General features: G+C 41.9%; 1 protein-coding gene across 1 annotated transcript; it reads left to right on the top strand.

Annotated features, from left to right (window-relative positions):
* The first annotated feature begins 4,020 nt into the window (after positions 1–4,020).
* LOC149999900 (uncharacterized) lies at positions 4,021–16,202 on the top strand. Its single transcript, XM_090289653.1, has 4 exons — positions 4,021–4,194; positions 13,611–13,737; positions 13,944–14,004; positions 14,598–16,202. Exons 1-4 carry the CDS (start codon positions 4,147–4,149, stop codon positions 16,123–16,125), a joined length of 1,764 nt encoding a protein of 587 aa, XP_090145779.1. The 5' UTR covers positions 4,021–4,146; the 3' UTR covers positions 16,126–16,202.
* The last annotated feature ends 2,585 nt before the right edge of the window (positions 16,203–18,787 follow it).

The raw sequence follows: 18,787 nt of genomic DNA, 5'->3' as shown, positions 1-18,787 counted from the left end.
ACCGAGACACAGGACTTGAGCAGCAAAGCGAGGCGTTTATTCACGAGTCTGTAGAGTCAGGCACACCCTCAGCGAGGAGAATGTGCGACCCAAGTAGACAAAGAACACTGGTTTTATAGTAATGCGATTAGCTCCCCCTCCCTAACATGATTAGCTCCCCCACCTCTCTCCTTCTCCCCCGTTTCTCCATTACTGGTTACTCCAGAGTTACAGTCTATTGTGATTATCTAAATGCCCCTATTGTGATTTGTAAATATGCTAATACTGTCAACTACCTTCTCCCATTTTCCCTTTGTCTGGTGATGACCATCTTTCCCACTTCAAGATGCCCCTTTTGTGATTTGTAAATATGCTAATGCTATCAACTCCCTTCTCCCATTTTCCCTTTGTCTGGTGATGACTATCTTTATACTGGTTTGGGAGTCACTATTTCCTTGTTTCTTACATAGGGAACCAGAGAAGGAAAACTCTGACTCCAAAAAACCTCCGCTGCCTTGCGGCATACCTCTTCAGGGGAAAGGCTAAGGGAGTAAACCCCGACAGAAAATCCGGAGCCGGAGTCCCTAAGGCGGTTTGACGTTGTAGTCAACACCGGCAACTCCTGCGGCGCACCTGAAGCCAAGCTGTATTGACTCCGTCTTTCCCTTGGACCCTTCAGCTGCGAAGAGAGGGGGGGTCTGCTGCATGGGCAACAGCAGACCCTCCATATCACCCTGCCCAGGCTCTGTAGCTTCAGCTTCACTGGAGAGGACACTCCAGCGTCATCGTAAGATGTCGATTCAACACGGGAGGAGACAGATACCGTGTCACTCCCGAGTCGGACTGCACAGCCATCTCGGCGGTGCAGATAGACTCTTAAGAAGCTACACCGTCGTCTTTCTTAAGAAGCTACATAGGGAACACATTCGGGGGAGATTAGCGGGGAGGGGAAGGAGGAAAAGGAGGGAAATGATGCAGGAAATAAGCATAGTAGGAGGGAATGGAGTAGATAGGAAGATGTTGAGAAGAACTGTTACAGAACCCCTGGGCTGCTCCAATTGAAACCTAGCACCCACGGGCTGTTTTGTTAGGGGCCTGATTGCCCGCCGCCAGAATTATAACTCTCAATACCAGAGTTTAGAGAAAAGAAAAAGAACGGTTTATTTAATAGTTATATAGATTTAGATTATTTGGAGATTTCTGCCATTAAGTCTTATGTTCCTTAAAACACCCACAAACACATATTTCTTCCTCCCCCTACCAAACCAGGCTAGTTTTAGAAAAGTTAGAGAAATCAGTTCCCTACTTCCTAGACACAGTTCAGCTTTACCGGTAGCTGCCAATCATTCAATTCTGATTGGGGGAGGTCTTGTCTGTGTTAAGGTGTCCACCAGCTTTTAACCCAGAGCCGCATGAATTCCCAGCCTCTTTGTAAGCTGCAGGGAGTTTTCCCTTCTTAAAGCAGCATGGAGTACCCTCCTTTGTAATCCGCATGGAGAACTTCTCAAAACCACATGGTCAGTCCTGTTAAAATGTCTGCCGCTTATTTTTTAAATCCCTGACTGCGTCCTGTGATGCAGTCGGCATGGTCCCCAGTTCTGACCATTCACCGATCCTCACACAGGCTCTGTGTGCTCTTTCCATACCATCCCACAGTCCAAGACTCCTCCCATCTTCCTGAGGCCTTGGAAATATCCAAGCCATTTGTGTAACAAAGACACCAGCCACCAGCCAGAGGCAAGTGAAGGCACCCTGAAAGCTGCTTCCTTTTCCTCATCCCCCAGCCACAAGCTCTGGGGTTTTTTGGACACCCCCTTTCTGTAACAGAACTATATGCACAACCAATGGGCATGGACTAAGGCGGGGGGGGGCAACTGGAGGGAGGCGGGGGTCACTGGGTGGAGGGGAGCAGAAGGAAAAGAAATTGGGACAATTTTAACAGCATAATCAACAAAACATTTTTTTTTAAAAGATGTTCAAAGAATAAATACATTGTTTTGCAATGCAAAAGTGTTTTGCAATCCAATCTCCTAGGCAATTAAGTTTTCATCAACAGGAGAGACCTGGTTCTTCTTGCTGATGCATATAGAAATTACAGATCAGCGAGCCTATTAGCATGCATGCAAAGTTTATTAGTGAATGGGAGAGCAAAAACAAGGATAGCCAAAGATTGGGGTGGCAAGCTCGCCTAATGTGGCCAGAGGTCCTGTGGCCAGAGAGCGAGTCCTTTGTTTTGAGGACTTATATAGCTGGCAGAATGGGGAGAAGGTGGAGAAGTTACAGATTGATTGACGGTAAAGATGCTGCTAGCTTTCCAGGATGGGGGCATGAATATCCAAAGGTGTTAATGGGCTTCTCCCTTTAGGCTGTATGGACCTTTCCTGCCTTTCAGGCCTTGAGATGAAAGCACAGTTTCAAAGGCTTTCCTTACCAGATAGTGGAAAGGATACACAGAACTTCAAGGACTTTCTTGCTCCAGTGCTAACATAATGTTTCTTGTGATGCTGGAACACCTGGCAATATTATCAGACCAGGCCCAGGACTGCTGAATTAGCGTGTGAGACATGTCTCCCTCTGCTTCTCATTCTACTGTAAAATTTTCAGGTTAAAAAAAAGTTGTTAGATTAACACATCCTTACATTTACCCTTGGTGTGTGTGTTTGTGCGTGTGTGCGTGTGTGTGTGTGTGTTGATAATGCTTAAGATATATTCTCTTAGCAAATTTCAGTTGCCTGCGAGCTAAGTGTCGCTGGTTCGATCTTCCAGTCAGGGCACATCAGAGAAGGAAAACTCTGACTCCAAAAAACCTCCGCTGCCTTGCGGCATACCTCTTCAGGGGAAAGGCTAAGGGAGTAAACCCCGACAGAAAATCCGGAGCCGGAGTCCCTAAGGCGGTTTGACGTTGTAGTCAACACCGGCAACTCCTGCGGCGCACCTGAAGCCAAGCTGTATTGACTCCGTCTTTCCCTTGGACCCTTCAGCTGCGAAGAGAGGGGGGGTCTGCTGCATGGGCAACAGCAGACCCTCCATATCACCCTGCCCAGGCTCTGTAGCTTCAGCTTCACTGGAGAGGACACTCCAGCGTCATCGCAAGATGTCGATTCAACACGGGAGGAGACAGATACTGTGTCACTCCCGAGTCGGACTGCACAGCCATTCTCGGCGGTGCAGATAGACTCTTAAGAAGCTACACCATCGTCTCTCGAGACGGACGGCTGCCGACGACGACTATTGAAACAGTTTTATTAGTCACTTATACATCAGTAAAGCTGGTGGGAAAGAGTTTTCAGGTTTATCCCATATGTACAAACAATTTAATTTTTTTATATTATTAAAAATAAGAATGAATTATCCTAAGGATATTGTAGAGGTTTATACTTCAAAATTCTCTAGGGACACAAGCAAAAACTGATCTAAATTAAATTTCCTTCCAGTGTAGACTGTACACCTGAGAACATAATGAACATGTCTCACATTCTGAGAAGAGTCCTTGCACCCAGGTTAGGACGGTGGGGTTCCAGCTTCCCACCGGCGTCATGTGCTCTGGGATTCTTTCTCTTAAGGATTAAATGAGTGGGGAAGGGATGGGTGGAAGGTTAAGGGCTGGGCTGAAACTAAGATTGAAATGGAGCCAGACTCTATTAAAGATGGTGAAGTCACATTTCATTGCCTATGTTTCTAGACAAGAGTCACAGTGTCGTAAGTAGATTCCCAGTCTTAAATTAAGACCTTGATCATTGTTCTAGTGTGGCCTGTCTTGCTGAGTCACCCCTGTGTTCTGTACTTGCTCCACTTTGAAATTTAATTAGAAATTCCCTGCGCATTCCTGTGCCCACGTGTTCACAAAGAGCAGAGAACAGTCAGCCCTAACACAGAAAAAAGTTTTTATTTGAATGCAAATATACCAGGTCTGGTAAGGTCCGGAGAAGCTCAGGCTAGTTTGAAATAGCCTAGCGTCCTCCCGCCTACTGTCACTCAGGCATGAAGGGGCGGGGCCTAGGGAAGTGTCCAATCAAGGATGCCGCTGGGGCAGGTGGGTGGGGTGAGGCACCATAGCGGCGTCCAGGTTCCATCTCGGTCCGGGCTTGCTGGCATTTGCTAATTTTGTGTTTTTATGGTCCCTGGTGGCTCTGCCTCAACCTCTGCCCTGGTGTAATCTGCACTGGCATGGGAGTCGTGGGAAGGACTCAGAGAGACCCAGGGAACCCAGAAATGGTGAGTGCGCCAGGGCCGGGTCAGGAGACCGGGACGAGGAGCTCAGTTGGAATCGTTGTATTGACGGCCTTGCGGCGGTCAAGTCCGCAGTCTGTGGACCCGAGTCTCCCCGGGGCGCCTCTAGGACCTCAGTCCCCTCCAACTCGCTGCGTGGGGGCTGGGCCGACAGCCGGGACCCCGGGCGTCCATTCCGCGGCTACTTAGACTCCGGCGCCAGTCCGGGCAGCTCTGCACACACAGCTCCATGTCTCCTTGGGTGGTGCGGCGACCACGTGGATGGTCATCGGGACGATACTGACTCGGTCTCCGGGAATTCCTACGTGGGAGTACCTGTGGGGTTCCCAGTTCCTATTTTCCCTATTTTCACCTAAGTAGTCAACAAACGTTGAGAAGCAGGGTCTGAAATTCACGACTCTGCCCCGCCCCCAGCCGAGCTCTTCCTCGGACTGGCAATAAAACCCTAAATGTGAGAGCCCGCCTTCCCAAACGCCAACTTCTCTGTGATTCACATCGCTGTCAAATGTTTGTTCTCCGTGGTGCATTTCCAACAGACCCAGTATTTTAACTTTTATCATTTTACCCCAAGAGGCATGAATGGCTCGTTTTTTAAAGATTATGTTTGTCTGTGGGAGGAAACAAAATAACCACCTAAAACTACTTTCCATGAAATCCTTGTGCCTAACCATCGAGGACCTTCCCTGGGCACAAAGATACTATAGGAAGTTCTTTGGGTGGTGATTCCTCTTTGGAAACTTTTCCTGGGTGATCTCTTCTGTCAGCACTGCTCCTTCCTGAATCTGTGACCTTAAAAAGATTTATTCACTTAAGTTTCATCCAGTAAGGGTAAAATGTATTTAGTCTATAAAGCTTTAAAGACAGTTTATGCTGGGTGGAGGGGAGCAAGGGGGAGAAAATTGGAACTGTTGTAACAATATAATCAATAAAAAACATTTAAGAAAAAAAAAATAAAGACAGTTTAAAATACTTCCAAAAGATGTGAATATGAGAAAAAATAAGATATTCCTTTATTTGTATAATATAAGATATTATTTTATTTGTTAAGAATTCTGATTTTCACTCTTTTCTTTCCCCGAGCTGTTGTAAGTTTCTCAGGCCTTTTCCTTACCTTTGGTTGTTTTCAAATGAAATTCCAGGGGTCAGACTTACAGACCAAAAGTGTTTAAGTGTGATTAAAACCAGTTTCTGGCCATACAAATAATAATTAACTGATATCTACTTTTGTTATTTGTTTTGGTTTTGTTTTTTTTTGACATTACTTTTCTGAAAGGAACAGATATTTACAGTTTTCTGGTGGAACTAGTAAAAATACAACTTTCTTCCCATTGTTCCACATAAAATTTGGGTTTTAAGGGATTTTGCTAGATTGTTCAAAAACTGGATTTGTTTTGTCAACATAAGAAACATTTAAACATATAGAGAATTTTTGCAAATCTATTTGAGCCAAACTGATGTCAATTGCCAGGAAGCAACATCTGGAGAGGCTTAAGTGATTACTTGAAATCCATGGGTGGTAGATTGGGGGGAGTGGGGGTGGAAGCAAAGCAGTGGGGGGGGTGTCTCTTGGATTGGCTAAAAAGTAAGAAACAAAAAAAGACAAACTTGTTTTACATAGGTGGGCATAGGATAGTTAACACGTAACAATTAACATGATAATAATAACAATGAGGGCTTTTGTGCTCTGCTCTGATGCAGTGAGAGGTCTAGAAAAAAGGAAATTACCTTGACTTTCTAAAGTTATGCTATCATAGATGCAAAAACATAATAGACAGGCTCAGTTAACGTAAAGATACAGGGAAGATACAGGCCTAGGACATGAATACCTCCATGACCTGCTTTTAGTTAAAAAGTTTTAATTTCGTTACTTTAGGTCTCTGAGCGTTTAAGGCCATCATGCAGGCCTCCCCTGAGATTGTCAGGTTTAGCATGTGACCCCTTTTTGGTCCACAGTGTCATTTAAAGTATCAGCTCTGTTTCAAGTACCTCCAGTGCGGAAGTCACCCAAGCTCAGGCCCCCTGAGCCTGCACAGGGAAGTACTTGAAGGCCCAGTAGATCTTTCAGAGGACCCTCTCCCTGCAGGTGTCCTACCTGCTCACAAGCACCAGGGAGGGAGCCTGTACACTGAGAGAAGCTACAGCCCTGGAAAGCTGGGGTGGACATGCACATGGGGGTTGGGGGCCCCCGATGCTCCTTCTGAGGTTTGTGGTTGTGGTTTTCTAGGCCCAGACATTTTTAGGTTTTATGTTTGAGTTTTGCATCCACGGTAGGTACGCTTAGAGTATAATTTGTGCATATGGAGAAGTCTGAAGATCAGGGTTCTGTCTTGTTGACAAAATATTTGTTAATTTGGGGGTTCATTGGGTCAAAGTTAAACTAGATCAGGCTGAGAGTATCCTCACTTGTGAGAATGGAAGCCTGGGGGAGGGAGCCCTTCCATAATTACAGGAGAGGGGAGGGTGTGGACCTCTCTCCCGGGACTGACCCAGTCTAGAAGTTGTGTCAGCCAGGAATATTTAGATCTTAAGTCTAGAAATATGTTATACATTCTGAATGTGGGTTTCCTTTTGAACTGTAGGAAAGCAGGCTGCTTATGTTTTTTGATTCCAATATTTATATTTCTTCTCTTGGCTTCTTTTTTCCATTGAATATTGCAACCCTTTGCATTCTAGTTTCCATGGGCACTTGGGGTTAAAAAATGTAGTTGATTCTTGTCTAGATCTCTTGCATGGTAGGAAACTCCCCACCTTGGCTTTAACTGGACTTAAACGACTCTGTTTCAGAAAACTACTGTGGGGTGGATCCCTTATCTCAAGGCCCTGATAGGCACACCCAGGTGGGAGATCTTTACCAATTCCCTCTTCCTGGAGCACAGGTCACCACCCATCACTGCTTCCCTTCTCTGAGCTGTCCAGTCTGCTCTGCCCTAGAGTTTCACCTGGATAGAGTGGGTCCTGTCCTAGCCACCATCCTGGTTAAGGTCTCGGCTGGTCCCTGTGGCTTCCATAGAGGCCTTCTACCTTTGAATCCTAAATGGACTTACTTTAAAAAATAAAATGTAGGTTGATTCAGAGATGTGATAGAAGGCAGAACCAAATAGAATTTTTGTTTCATTAGGCAAGAGAACTTTAAGATGAGAGATGGGTGCTTTTAAGTTTTTAAGTGCTTTTTCTTTTGTTAGATCACGATTGTTTGTGTATGTCCCTAGAGAATGTTGACATTTAAAGGGAATACTGCTAATTTATTTTAATGAATGGGAGGAAAAGGCAATTAAATTTCTATTTTTATTGATATGAGGAAAACATCTCAAAGTTTATGTAAATCTGTGTAATTGTTAGTCCTTTTCAGGACTTAATTGGAATCCCCTAATGCATCATAATATGCTACTCATTTCTGTAAATACCCCCTGTTTCATACATAGTGAAGGGACGAACTACTGTGCCCCTTGTCCTTTAGTTAGAAAGAGATTTGTAAATACCTTATGGTCTCTGATTTTATATCCACTAGTGTTTAAAGAATTAAAACTTGGAGTAGTGTTCTATGCCGAAGTTAAAATTAAATTAACTTTAAAAAGCAAAAATGAATTAAAAATAATGACTGAGTATAGGAAAGTATGGTATATCTAAATTTCCCCCCTCATTTTAAATAAATAATGAATGGAAAGGTTTAAAAAATCCTAAGCTAGGAAACTAACTTCAGAAGACTCCCTGCCCTTGTTCTGCTCCACTCCTGTGCTCTTAACTCCATTGTCTCTCAAAGAACCAGCTTTGGTCACTTCTTGATCATCCTGTTAGTGTTACTTTATATAAAAACAAGCCAGTGCAAATGCCAATTTTTTATTTTCCATGTTTATTCTTCTAATGAGTGATCAGACTCCACGTGTTTGATTTTTTTTAAGAGTCTGTTTGTTTGTCTGTTTATTTATTTATTTATTTTTAGGGTGGGGGGGAAGGGAGGGAGAATGAGAGAGAGAGAAACATCAATGTGCAAGAGACCTGGTCCACAACCCAGGCATGTGCCCTGACTGGGAATCGAACCAGCGACCTTTTGGTTGGCAGGCCAGCACTCAGTTTATTGAGCCAAACCATCTGGGGCCACGTGTTCGATATTTGACTACAGAAAACTTAAGCTTCACCTCTCCCTTTTCCCTTAGTGCTTCTTTTCTGTCAGACTGATAACAAAGCCTGGAGGCTCCTGCTCTGTGAGCTGCTGCTTGCTGGGGGCCCCTCCTGTGCTCTGTGCTTCCCTGTGACACATTGTTGGCCCACCGAGCCTGCGCTGTATGTGCAGGGGACTCTGAGTTGACAGTTGTGGTAATTGCTGATCCTCTGGGAGCAGGAGTATGGGAATGGAGCCCTCCTTATAGTGGTCTTGGTTGATATCTTGGCTGGAACCCTACTGTGTTTAGAGTGATGATGTGAGTGAGCCTGGGGTCCTCCTAATATTAGAGGGGGCATTAGGGGTGTGTGAGGTTAACTATAACCTGTGAGGTTAACTATACCCTGTAAGGAGCCCATACTCCTTAAAGAATGATTTTTTCAGAGTGGGCTGAGTCCATTCTCCTGGTACCAGAGCACTCACTGGGACCCTTAAGTGACTGCTATTACTGTTCCTGTCTCTACTGCAACACAGATCCTGACCCTTGAGTTATGGGAGAAAACACCCATAACCTCACTGTGGCACAGCAAACGGATTAGGTTAAACCACTTTAAGCCCAAGGTCCTTAAACTCTATTATAAACAACCAGTGGTCATGGAGGAAGCTTGTAAACCAGAAAGCAATGAAGTGAGGCCCTCTGGAGGAATAAATTTTATGAACACCAGGGTAGACAGGACATTCCCCCTCCAAAGTATATCCAGTAACCTAAAATACAAAATGGGAAGGATCGGGGCAGGGGGAACAGAGGAAAAAAGGTACTGAAACAAAGGTCCACAATTCAACCTAATTGCAAACTCAAAATATACTGAAAGAATTTAACATACGAAAAGAAGAAAGTCTGGTTTTTGGTTCTCTGTGACATAGGTTTGAAATAATAGTAATATCTCCAATCATAGACTAATTCACAAAACTATGTAATTAATCAAACTACATGTCTATTTACAGGTATACCTGGGGGTCCCACTAAATTTAAGCGGTTTACCTCATCATCTTAGGGAAATTTCTTAATGTAACACAGAGGACAAATAGGTATACTTTGCCTTAATCAGCAGAACTCTCACCATGTCTGAATGCTTCACAGTCATGTCACCCATTGTCCTAAAATATCCCTTGGGAAAGCTCTGAAATTGTGATTCGTAAGTTAAAATTACTGGTAAGTTTTTAGTACTTTCAAATTGGCATGACAAAGTGAGATTGCCACAGAACTTATCCCCTAACTAATATTTTTTAATGTAAAAACTCAGTTACAGTTTACATTTAACATTACTCTTGAATTAGTTCAGATGTACAGCAAAATGGTTAGAAAATCATATACTTTACAGAATGGTTCCCCCAATGCTTCAAGCAGCCACCGGGCCCGCACACAGTCATCACCATATTGTTGACTGTAGTCCCTGTGCTATAATCTCTGTGACTCTTCTGTAACTACCAGTTTATTGCTTAATCCCTACACCTTTTTCACTCAGCCTTCCTACCCACCCCACCCCCTTTGACAGCTGTCAGTTTTCTGTTTCTCTGTTGTTTATTTGTTTGTTCTGTTCCCCAACTGATGTTAGCTAGTTAATATGGCTCATTTTATAATAAATTAAACAGGACCTTGAACGATTGAAAACCACTGTAAGAAACCTATTTAGGAAGAAGTGTTAATCCCCAATTCTTCTCTTTTTAGCAGCCTTATTTGGTCTTCTCTTGAACCTGGAAAGAATGAATGACACCTAACAGTGAATTACTGTAACCTTGAGGTTGTGTGATAGCAGTAGATAAAACCTAGGCCCAGTCCCCAACATTATGGAAGGAATTACTGACTCCATCTACTCACCAGCTGGTAAATGTCCCACCGTCACAGATTTGACTAAGTCTGGTGTGTTCAGTGCTATTTTAACAGCCTCTCAGCTGCACTTGGCCTTTGCTTCTGAAGGGACATGATACACCTTAACTGGTTCCTCTCAGGAACCTCAGTAGCCTTGCCATCCCACAGTCTCTGCAGGCAGGATCTGAACTACATGGACTTTGCTCCAGGAGCAGGGATATGACATTATGCCCATGACATCCTGATGGGATGTCCTGATAAAGGGGCATCCTGATTGGGACATTCCTATTAAAGAACCAAGCCCCAGGGTCACACAGCTCATCAAACATTAGGCAGTCATCTTACTACTGGCCCACAGTTGGCCCCATTAGCATGTGTTCACAGACTCTAGGACAATTGTCTAATAGTTGTCTCTTTGCGGTAAAAGAATTCTGGGAATGTCTTTAATCAGATACCCAAAATATAAAACAAGGTAACACTTGTCTGTACATTATTAAGGCCACTGTACCAGGACTCACCAGAAAACTGCTGATCCATATTGGAGTTCCAGACTCTACTGGTAACCATGGCGCTTCTGAGAATACACAGTGCCATGCTCTACAATAAGGCATTCCTTGGAGTTTCACCTCCCTCACTGGTCTTGAGCTATAGAGCACCATGCTGGCTTTTTGAAGTTAATTTAAAGTAATTGAATGAATGACATCCTGTTTCAATCATCAGTCAATCATGGGAGGTAAATTGTAATGAGTCTGTCTCTATCTTTTTTTTCCTAATGTACTTTTTTTCCTTTTTTGTAAGTGTATTTTATTGATTATGTTGTTACAGTACCCTCCTTCCCTCCAGCAATCTCACCCCCCTTAGTCCATGTCCATGGGTCGTGCATATAAGTTCTTTGACTTCACCCTTTTCTATATTATTCTTAACATCCCCTTGTCTATTTTGTACCAACCAGTTATGCTTCTTAGTCCCTGCACCATTTCCCCATTTCTCCCCTTTCCCCCTCCCAGCTGATAACCCTCCAAATGATCCCAATACCTATGATTCTGTTCCTATTCTGGTTTGCTTAGTTGGATTTTGTTTTTGTTTTTGTTTTTTAGATTTCAGTTGTTGATAGTTGTGAGTTTGTTGTCATTCTAATGTTCATAGTATTGATCTTTTTCTTAAGTCCCTTTAACAGTTCATATAATAATGACTTGGTGATGATAAACTCCTTTAGTTTTACCTTGTCTGGGAAGCATTTTATCTGCCCTTCCATTCTAAATGATAGCTTTGCTGGATAGAGTAATCTTGGTTGTAGTTCCTTGCTTTTCCTTACATTGAATACTTGTTGCCAGTCCCTTCTTGCCTGCAAAGTTTCTTTTGAGAAATCAGCTGACAGTCTTATAGGCACCCCATTTGTAGGTAACTCTCTGCTCTTCTCTTGCTGCTTTTAAGATTCTCTCTTTATTTTGAACCTTTGGTATTTTAATTGTGATGTGTCTTGGTGTGGTCCTCTTTGGGTCTAGCCTGTTTGGGACTCTATGTCTATTTCCTTTGCCAAATTTGGGAAGTTTTTCTTCATTATTTTTTCACATAAGCTTTCAATTTCTTGCTCTTCCTCTTCTCCTTCTGGCACCCCTATGATTCGGATGTTGGCATGTTTAAAGTTGTCCCAGAGGTTCCTAAGACTCTCCTCATTTTTTTCAATTCTTGTTTCTTCATTCTGTACAGGTTGACTTTTTATTTCTTCCTTATGTTCCAGATCATTGTCTTAAACCCCAGTTTTCTTCCCTTCACTATCGGTTTTGCGTGGATTTTCCTTCATTTCATTTAGCATAGCCTTCATTTTTTTTCCCTTACGCATTTGCCGTATTCAAGCATATCTGTCAAGCCTGTGAGCATCTTTATCACCAGTGTTTTGAACTCTACATCTGTTAAGTTGGCTATCTCCTCATAGCTTAGTTCTCCCACTGGAACCCTGATCAGTTCCCTCTTTTTGGTCATATTTCTCTGTCTCCTCATCTTGACAGGCCCTTGTGTTTGTTTGCCTCTGTGTCTTAGGTAGAGCTGTCACACCTGTTATGTTGTAAGGGGCAGAGCTTTAGATGTTCGTCAGTATAGGCGACCCGTTTCACCATGTTGTGGGGCTGTATGTGGGGGAGGGGTCTGAGAGGGAACAATGCTGCTTGCTCAGCACTGGCCCATTTTCCACATACTTCTCCCACTTCTGTATGGGACTGGAGCCTCTCTAGCTGTTGCCCTGGCAATCATTCCCAGAGGGGATGAGTCTGTGGATGTTCTAGGACTGTGGGGGCCCTTTAAACAAGTGGACTCTGCTTGAAGACCAGCAGTTTCTGCCTCCACCCCAACCCCTACTAGTTTGCACAGTCAGAAGCAATGAGGCTTGATATTCCCTGGCACTGGAACCATGAGCTGTGCGATCTGGTCTGGTGCTGGGAGCGCTCCCCAGGTGTCCCCAACCCCTACTTTTTAAAACATGTGGCTGCTTTCCACCAGCCTGCCACTGTCACTGCTGCTGCCACCACCACATCACTTACTCTCTGCCCTGGCTCTGCCCCTCCTAACTGTCTGGATGAGTATTTCTTCTTTATATCTTCATTTGTTGGACTTCCATGCAGCTTGATTTTCTGGAACTTCTGGTTGTCTCTAGTTTTGAGGCGGGTGTATTCCTTCTTAGCTGTGGAGGGAGATGCAGCATGTCTGTCTAGGCCTCCATCTTGGCTGGAAATCCTCTAATGTACTTTTTTTCAAAGCGGTTTTAGGTTTACAGAAAAGATGATCAGAGAGCACAGAGAGTTCTGTGATGAATATTAAACAAGTTAAAAGCAATACCTCCCGACAAGAATATTTTCATTCTGCCAGCTGCATCTATCTACTAAAGGCCTGGAGTACTTTAGAGACGATATAGCCAGGTGGACCTTGTTACAAGTTGGATTTCTACAGTTTTCCTGGACTGGCATGCATGGTGTTGGGAATGGAAGAAAAAGATTTTAGTTCTTCACTCTGTTTTTATTGATTAAATACGACATTGATTTTACTCTCCTTTCATTGAGGCCTGTATGTGGTGGGTAATAAGGAAAGTTTCAGATGAAAGTTTTTCTCACCAAGGTATTGATGGTCTTAAAATGAAAATATTTGTTTCATTTTTATCCCATTCTGTTATTTCCCAACATACTGTGGACTCTGCCATTAGAGAGCAATAACACATAATGTGATCACAATGAAAATGCACAAGTAATTTCCATGTGTTCATGATGCTCTTAACTTAGGAGGAATTTAGTGTGGACAGGGAGTAAGTTTATGATGATCATCGAAGAATAAATATTTGGAGATGACAGAATTATATGTGACTTTTATATAAATGGAGTCTAGGAGTCTAGCACTGTCAGTCTCACTCATCCTACACTACACGTATTTATTTGGGTGTTTTAGGACTCACTGGCCATTGAGGATGTCGTTGTGACCTTTACCCTAGAAGAGTGGGCCTTACTTGATTCTTCACAGAAGAAACTCTACAAAGATGTGATGCGAAAAACTTTCAAGAACCTGGCCTCCATAGGTAAGGCTGACAAGTTACCTTCAGTTCATCAACTGGAGAACACGTGTTTCTTGCTCATTGGTGTTTTTGCCAATATTTGGATTGTGAAAATGTTGGACACTAGTAAATAAACTAGGCATGGTCACAGCTAAAAATAACCCTAGAATCTAATATTTTCTAATTTTAATATTTTGGGGTTTTTTTGTTTTGTTTTTTTTTCATTTTAGGAAAAAAGTGGGATACTCATGACATTGAGGAACTGTATAAAAACCAGGGGAAAAAACTAAGGTGAGTCACACAGTAGAAAGTAGTGGCTGATTTGAAGATGGGTTATGTTATGAATTTTTTTCAAAGGGAAACAAAACAAATAGTCCCTGCTTCAGATTTATTGTATTAGAAAATTTTCACCAGAAGTACTTTTTTATATATGACATAGATGTTCAGAATTTGCAAAATAGCTTACTTCAAAATCATATTATTAAAATTTTATGTAATTATTAATGTTTTAATAATAGAAAGGGTGAAATCCTATTTCTTATATTGAACTTTAAACAACTGAGACAAAGCAGAACACCTATACATTTTTTTTTTTTTTTTTTTTTTTTTAGAGAGAGAGAGAGTGGGAGGAAGGGAGGGAGAAAGAGAGGGAGAGAAACATCAATCAGTTGCCTTCTGTATGCCACCCCAGCCAGGAACCAAATCCACAACCCAGGCATGTGCCCTGACCGGGAATTGAACCAGACAGCACCCAGCCAGCTGAGCCACATGGGTCAGGGCTAGAACACCTACACGTTTTATATGATGGGGTAGTTTAAATACCCAACTAAATAAAAAACTGTTAATAAAGAAATAATTAATACTGTACTTCCTGTTTTTTACAGAAATTATATGGTAGAGAAACTCTGTGAAAATAAAGATGATAGTCAATGTGGGGAAAACGTCATTCTTATTTCAAATAGGAATCTGGACAAGAAAAGCACTGGAGTGAACCCACATGAATGCAGTACATGTGGAAAAGTCTTCATGCATCTCTCATCCCTCAGTAGGCACATCAGATACACTGGACACAAATGTTACAGATATAAAAAACATGGGGAGAAGGCATATAAATGTAAGGTGTGTGGGAGAGCCTTCAGTTATTACCAATGTGCTGAAAATCACGAGAGAAGTCATAATAGAGAGAAAAAGTATAAATGTAAGGAATGTGAGAAAACATTTTGTGGTTATTCATCCCTTCAAGCACATAAAAGGATTCACACAGGAGAAACACCTTACAAATGTAAGGAATGTGGGAAAGCTTTCATGTGGCAGACAGGATTTCGAAGACACGTGGTAATGCACTCTAGGGATTCTCCATATAAATGTAAGGAATGTGATAGAGCCTTTAGCTGTTCCACTTCATTGAGAATACATGAAAGAACTCACACTGGAGAGAGACCCTATCCATGTAAGGAGTGTGGAAAAGCCTTTAAATCTTACAGTTCCTTGCAAGTACATGAAAGAATTCACACAGGAGAGAAACCATATAAATGTGAGCAGTGTGGTAAAGCCTTCAGTTGTCCCAGTTCTTTTCGAAAGCATGAAAGAGCTCATACTGGAGAGAAACCTTATGAATGCAAGGAATGTGGGAGAACCTGTGGTAGTCTCTCAGGCATTCGCATACACTTGATCACTCACACTGGAGAAGGACCTTATAAATGTAGGGAATGTAAGAAAGCTTTTATTTCTCCCAGTTCATTTCGGATACATGAAAGGGTTCACACTGGGGAGAGACCCTATAAATGTAAACAATGTGATAAAACCTTTACTTATTACTCTTCTTTTCAATTACATGGAAGAACTCATACTGGAGAGAAACCCTATAAATGTAAGGAATGTGGGAGAAGTTTTTCTCGTTACCAATCCTTAAAACAACACATGGCAATACACATTGGAGAGAAACCTTATGAATGTAAACAATGTGGTAAAGTCTTCGGGTATTATCTTTCCTTCCAAAAACATGAAAGAAGTCATTCTGTAGAGGGAACCTGTGAATGTAAGCAATGTGGTAAAACCTACAGAGATTACAGTTCCTTAGAGACACACAGAAGAACTCATAATGGAAGGAAACCTTACGTGTGTAAACAATGTGGTAAAGCCTTCAAATGTTTATTTTGGTTTGAGAAGCATGAAAGAACTCATACTGAAGGGAACCCTAATGAATGCAAGGAATGTGGGAAGGCCTTCTCTCGTCACCAAACCTTAAAAATACACATGAGAGTGCACACTGGAGAGAAACCCTATGAATGTCAACAATGTGGGAAAGCCTTGAGATATTCCTCTTCCTTCAAAATTCATAAAAGAAGTCATGAGAGAAATGCTAGGGATGTAAGCAGTGAAGTAAAGCCTACGGAGATTCCAGTTTCTTAGAAACAAACTCATGAGAAGCACGATCGATGTAAGAAAGTTGGAAGAGCTTCAGGTGTTCTTAAAGTATTTGATGACATGACAAATTACACAGGAGAGAAACCCTATGAATGCAAACAATGTGGTAGAGTTTTCATTTCTCATCTAGGTTTTTACATACATAAACTCACACTGCAGAGGAATTCTGTGAATTTAAATGTGGTAAAGCCTTTGTCACACAGCCATTCAGAGATACGTGTGAATGCACACGAGAGACAAATGTAGAGTATGGAAAGACTTTATAGTCATCCCAGTCCCTTCACTCAAAATTTTGAGTGTAAACTGTGGGAACAACTTCTAATGGTCTACATCCTTAAATGTGAAAACTTCCACCAAACAGAAACAAAAAATATAAGTAACATGAGAAAGCTTAATGGAAATTTATCCATGTATAATGTTCCAGACAACAACACGAGAGAGTTATTAATACAGTTGTAAATAGCCCTAACCAGTTAGCTCTCAGTTTGTTAGAGTGTCAACCAAATACACGAAGATTGCGGGCTCAATCCCCAGTTAGGGTATATACAAGAGGCAACAAATGAATGTATAAGTGCAGCAACATATTGATGTTTCTCAAATCAATAAAAAGAATAAAGTTGTAAAGGTATGTTTATCAAGCCTCTCAGCATGAATCAATAAAAAATGTTGGGTTTCCATTGCAGAAATGGATATTGAAGTGACATAATAATGCAAGTCATTTTCAACAACAGTACATAAGATTAATAGGTAGTGCTTTTTTCTAAAATCTACTTTGTAAAACATTTTGAAGGCTGTTGGATTGATGGGTGAGTTGAAGTATATTTCAAATATGCATTTAGGTTTTTTTTTAAATAATGTTTTATTTGTTTTGTGCTAAGAGGCCATTGAACTTTGGCAGTGTGGTATGTGTTGGGATTTTCCTACTGGCCTTGTGGCAGTTCCTATAAATTCCTAATTATATATATTCTACCTTTCCTAGTGACAAAGTTTCTCTTTTTGTATTTCAATTATAAGCCTTTCTTCATACCTATAAACAGTTGCAATGGTTGTTGAGTATAGCAAGTTTATGGAAGAATATGGTTTCATGTGAATTATTTTCCCATTTGGGCTACTAGAACTCAGATGTACCCCCTGTGGTTAATATTATTATCTAGGTTTTCCAAAATTCATCCCCTTTATGGTTACTTAGAATTCACCAGTATCTTTGCTTGCATAAGATTTCAAAAAGCAGCAAAGAGGGCATTAGTTAGATTTTGAAGCTGTCATTCAGGAAGAGGTACATAGGAGTTTCAAAGATGCCAACTTTTGTCCCATTTTTCTGGATTTTTTATTTTTGTACTTTCCATCAAAAGTATCCTCAAAACCACCACCAACTCTTTAAGAGATGTACATTTCCACTGGTACTTTCTTTTTTTTTTCAGATTTAATGTGTTTTATTGATTAAAATATTACATTTGTGCCACTTTCCCTTCCGTCTGCTCCCCTCCACCCGGTGGCCCCCTCCCTCCAGTTGTCCCCCCCTTTTAGATTATGTCCATTAGTTGTGCTTACAGTTCCTCCCAACCTCTCTCCGTCTATTCCATTCCCTCCTACCATGATCCCCAATTCCTATATCATCTCCCTCCCTCTCCCCACTCCCCCTCCCTGTTGACCTCCCCCCACTATGTTTCCCTTACCCACAGTTCCTTTTCCACTCTCGTTGCCTGTTTCGTTTGCCTTTGTTTCATCTCCCTAGCTACTGTTTTTTAAACCAGTCCCTTTAACTTCTCATATAACAGTGGTTTGGATCTAATGAACTCTTTCAGTTTTATTTTGTCCTGGAAACACTTTCTCTGTCCTTCTATTCTGAATGACAATTTCGCTGGATAGAGTATTCGTGGTTGTAGGTTTTGGATTTTCATTACTTTGAATATTTCTTGCCAGTTCCTTCTTGCCTGTAGGGTTTCCCTTGAGAAGTCAGCTGATAGTCTAATTGGGACCCCTTTGTACATAATTCTTTTCTTCTCTCTTGCTGCTTTTAAGATTCTCTCTTTATCTTTAATTTTTGACATTTTGATTATAATGTGTCTTGGAGTGGTTCTCCCTGGGTCCAGTCTCTTGGGAACTCTCCTTGCTTCCTGGACCTGCAAGTCTATTCCCTTCCCCAAGTCTGGGAAGTTCTCCTTTATTATATTTTCACTCAATTTTTCAAGTTCTAGTTCATCTTCCTCATTCTCTGGCAAACCAATGATTCTTATGTTGGGCCTTTTATAGCTGTCCCAGAGGTTTCTGATCCTCTCATTGTTGCTTCCTATTTCCTCTCGCTGCATTGGTTGACTGCTTGTTCCTTCTCCATATTCCAGTTTGTTGAAATGGACTTTGGATTCCTCACCATCTGTCTCGTATGTGGTTTTGTTCCTTTCGTTATGAAGGTTTTTCGCTTCTTTCATATCTTTTTCCTGCTCTTTTGTGAATTCTGTAAGCCACCTGATAACAATGGCCCAGAACTGAGCCTCTGACAGGTTTCTTATCTGTTCATCTGTCAGGTTCTCTATCTGCTGTCTGGTGAGTTGTGCCACCGGGATCTCTATATTTGTCTGCCACATTTTGACAGATGCGTTTTGTTTTCCTGGGCCGGCTGTCGGGGGCAGGGGGCAGTGCCTGCGTA

The sequence above is a fragment of the Furipterus horrens genome, unplaced genomic scaffold (genome assembly GCF_987537825.1).
Source record: "Furipterus horrens unplaced genomic scaffold, mFurHor1.1.pri manual_scaffold_10, whole genome shotgun sequence".
NCBI classification, from domain to species: Eukaryota; Metazoa; Chordata; class Mammalia; order Chiroptera; family Furipteridae; genus Furipterus; species Furipterus horrens.
The sequence above is the reverse complement of the archived record's forward strand: the minus strand, read 5'-3'. Positions and strand labels throughout refer to the sequence as shown.

Bases quoted from the DNA above. Each gene is read 5' to 3' on its own strand.
- LOC149999900 (XM_090289653.1), top strand. From the start codon at position 4,147: ATGGGAGTCGTGGGAAGGACTCAGAGAGACCCAGGGAACCCAGAAATG. The intron at 13,738-13,943 runs GTAAGGCTGACA...TTTTCATTTTAG, and splicing joins CAAGAACCTGGCCTCCATAG to GAAAAAAGTGGGATACTCAT. The intron at 14,005-14,597 runs GTGAGTCACACA...TGTTTTTTACAG, and splicing joins AACCAGGGGAAAAAACTAAG to AAATTATATGGTAGAGAAAC.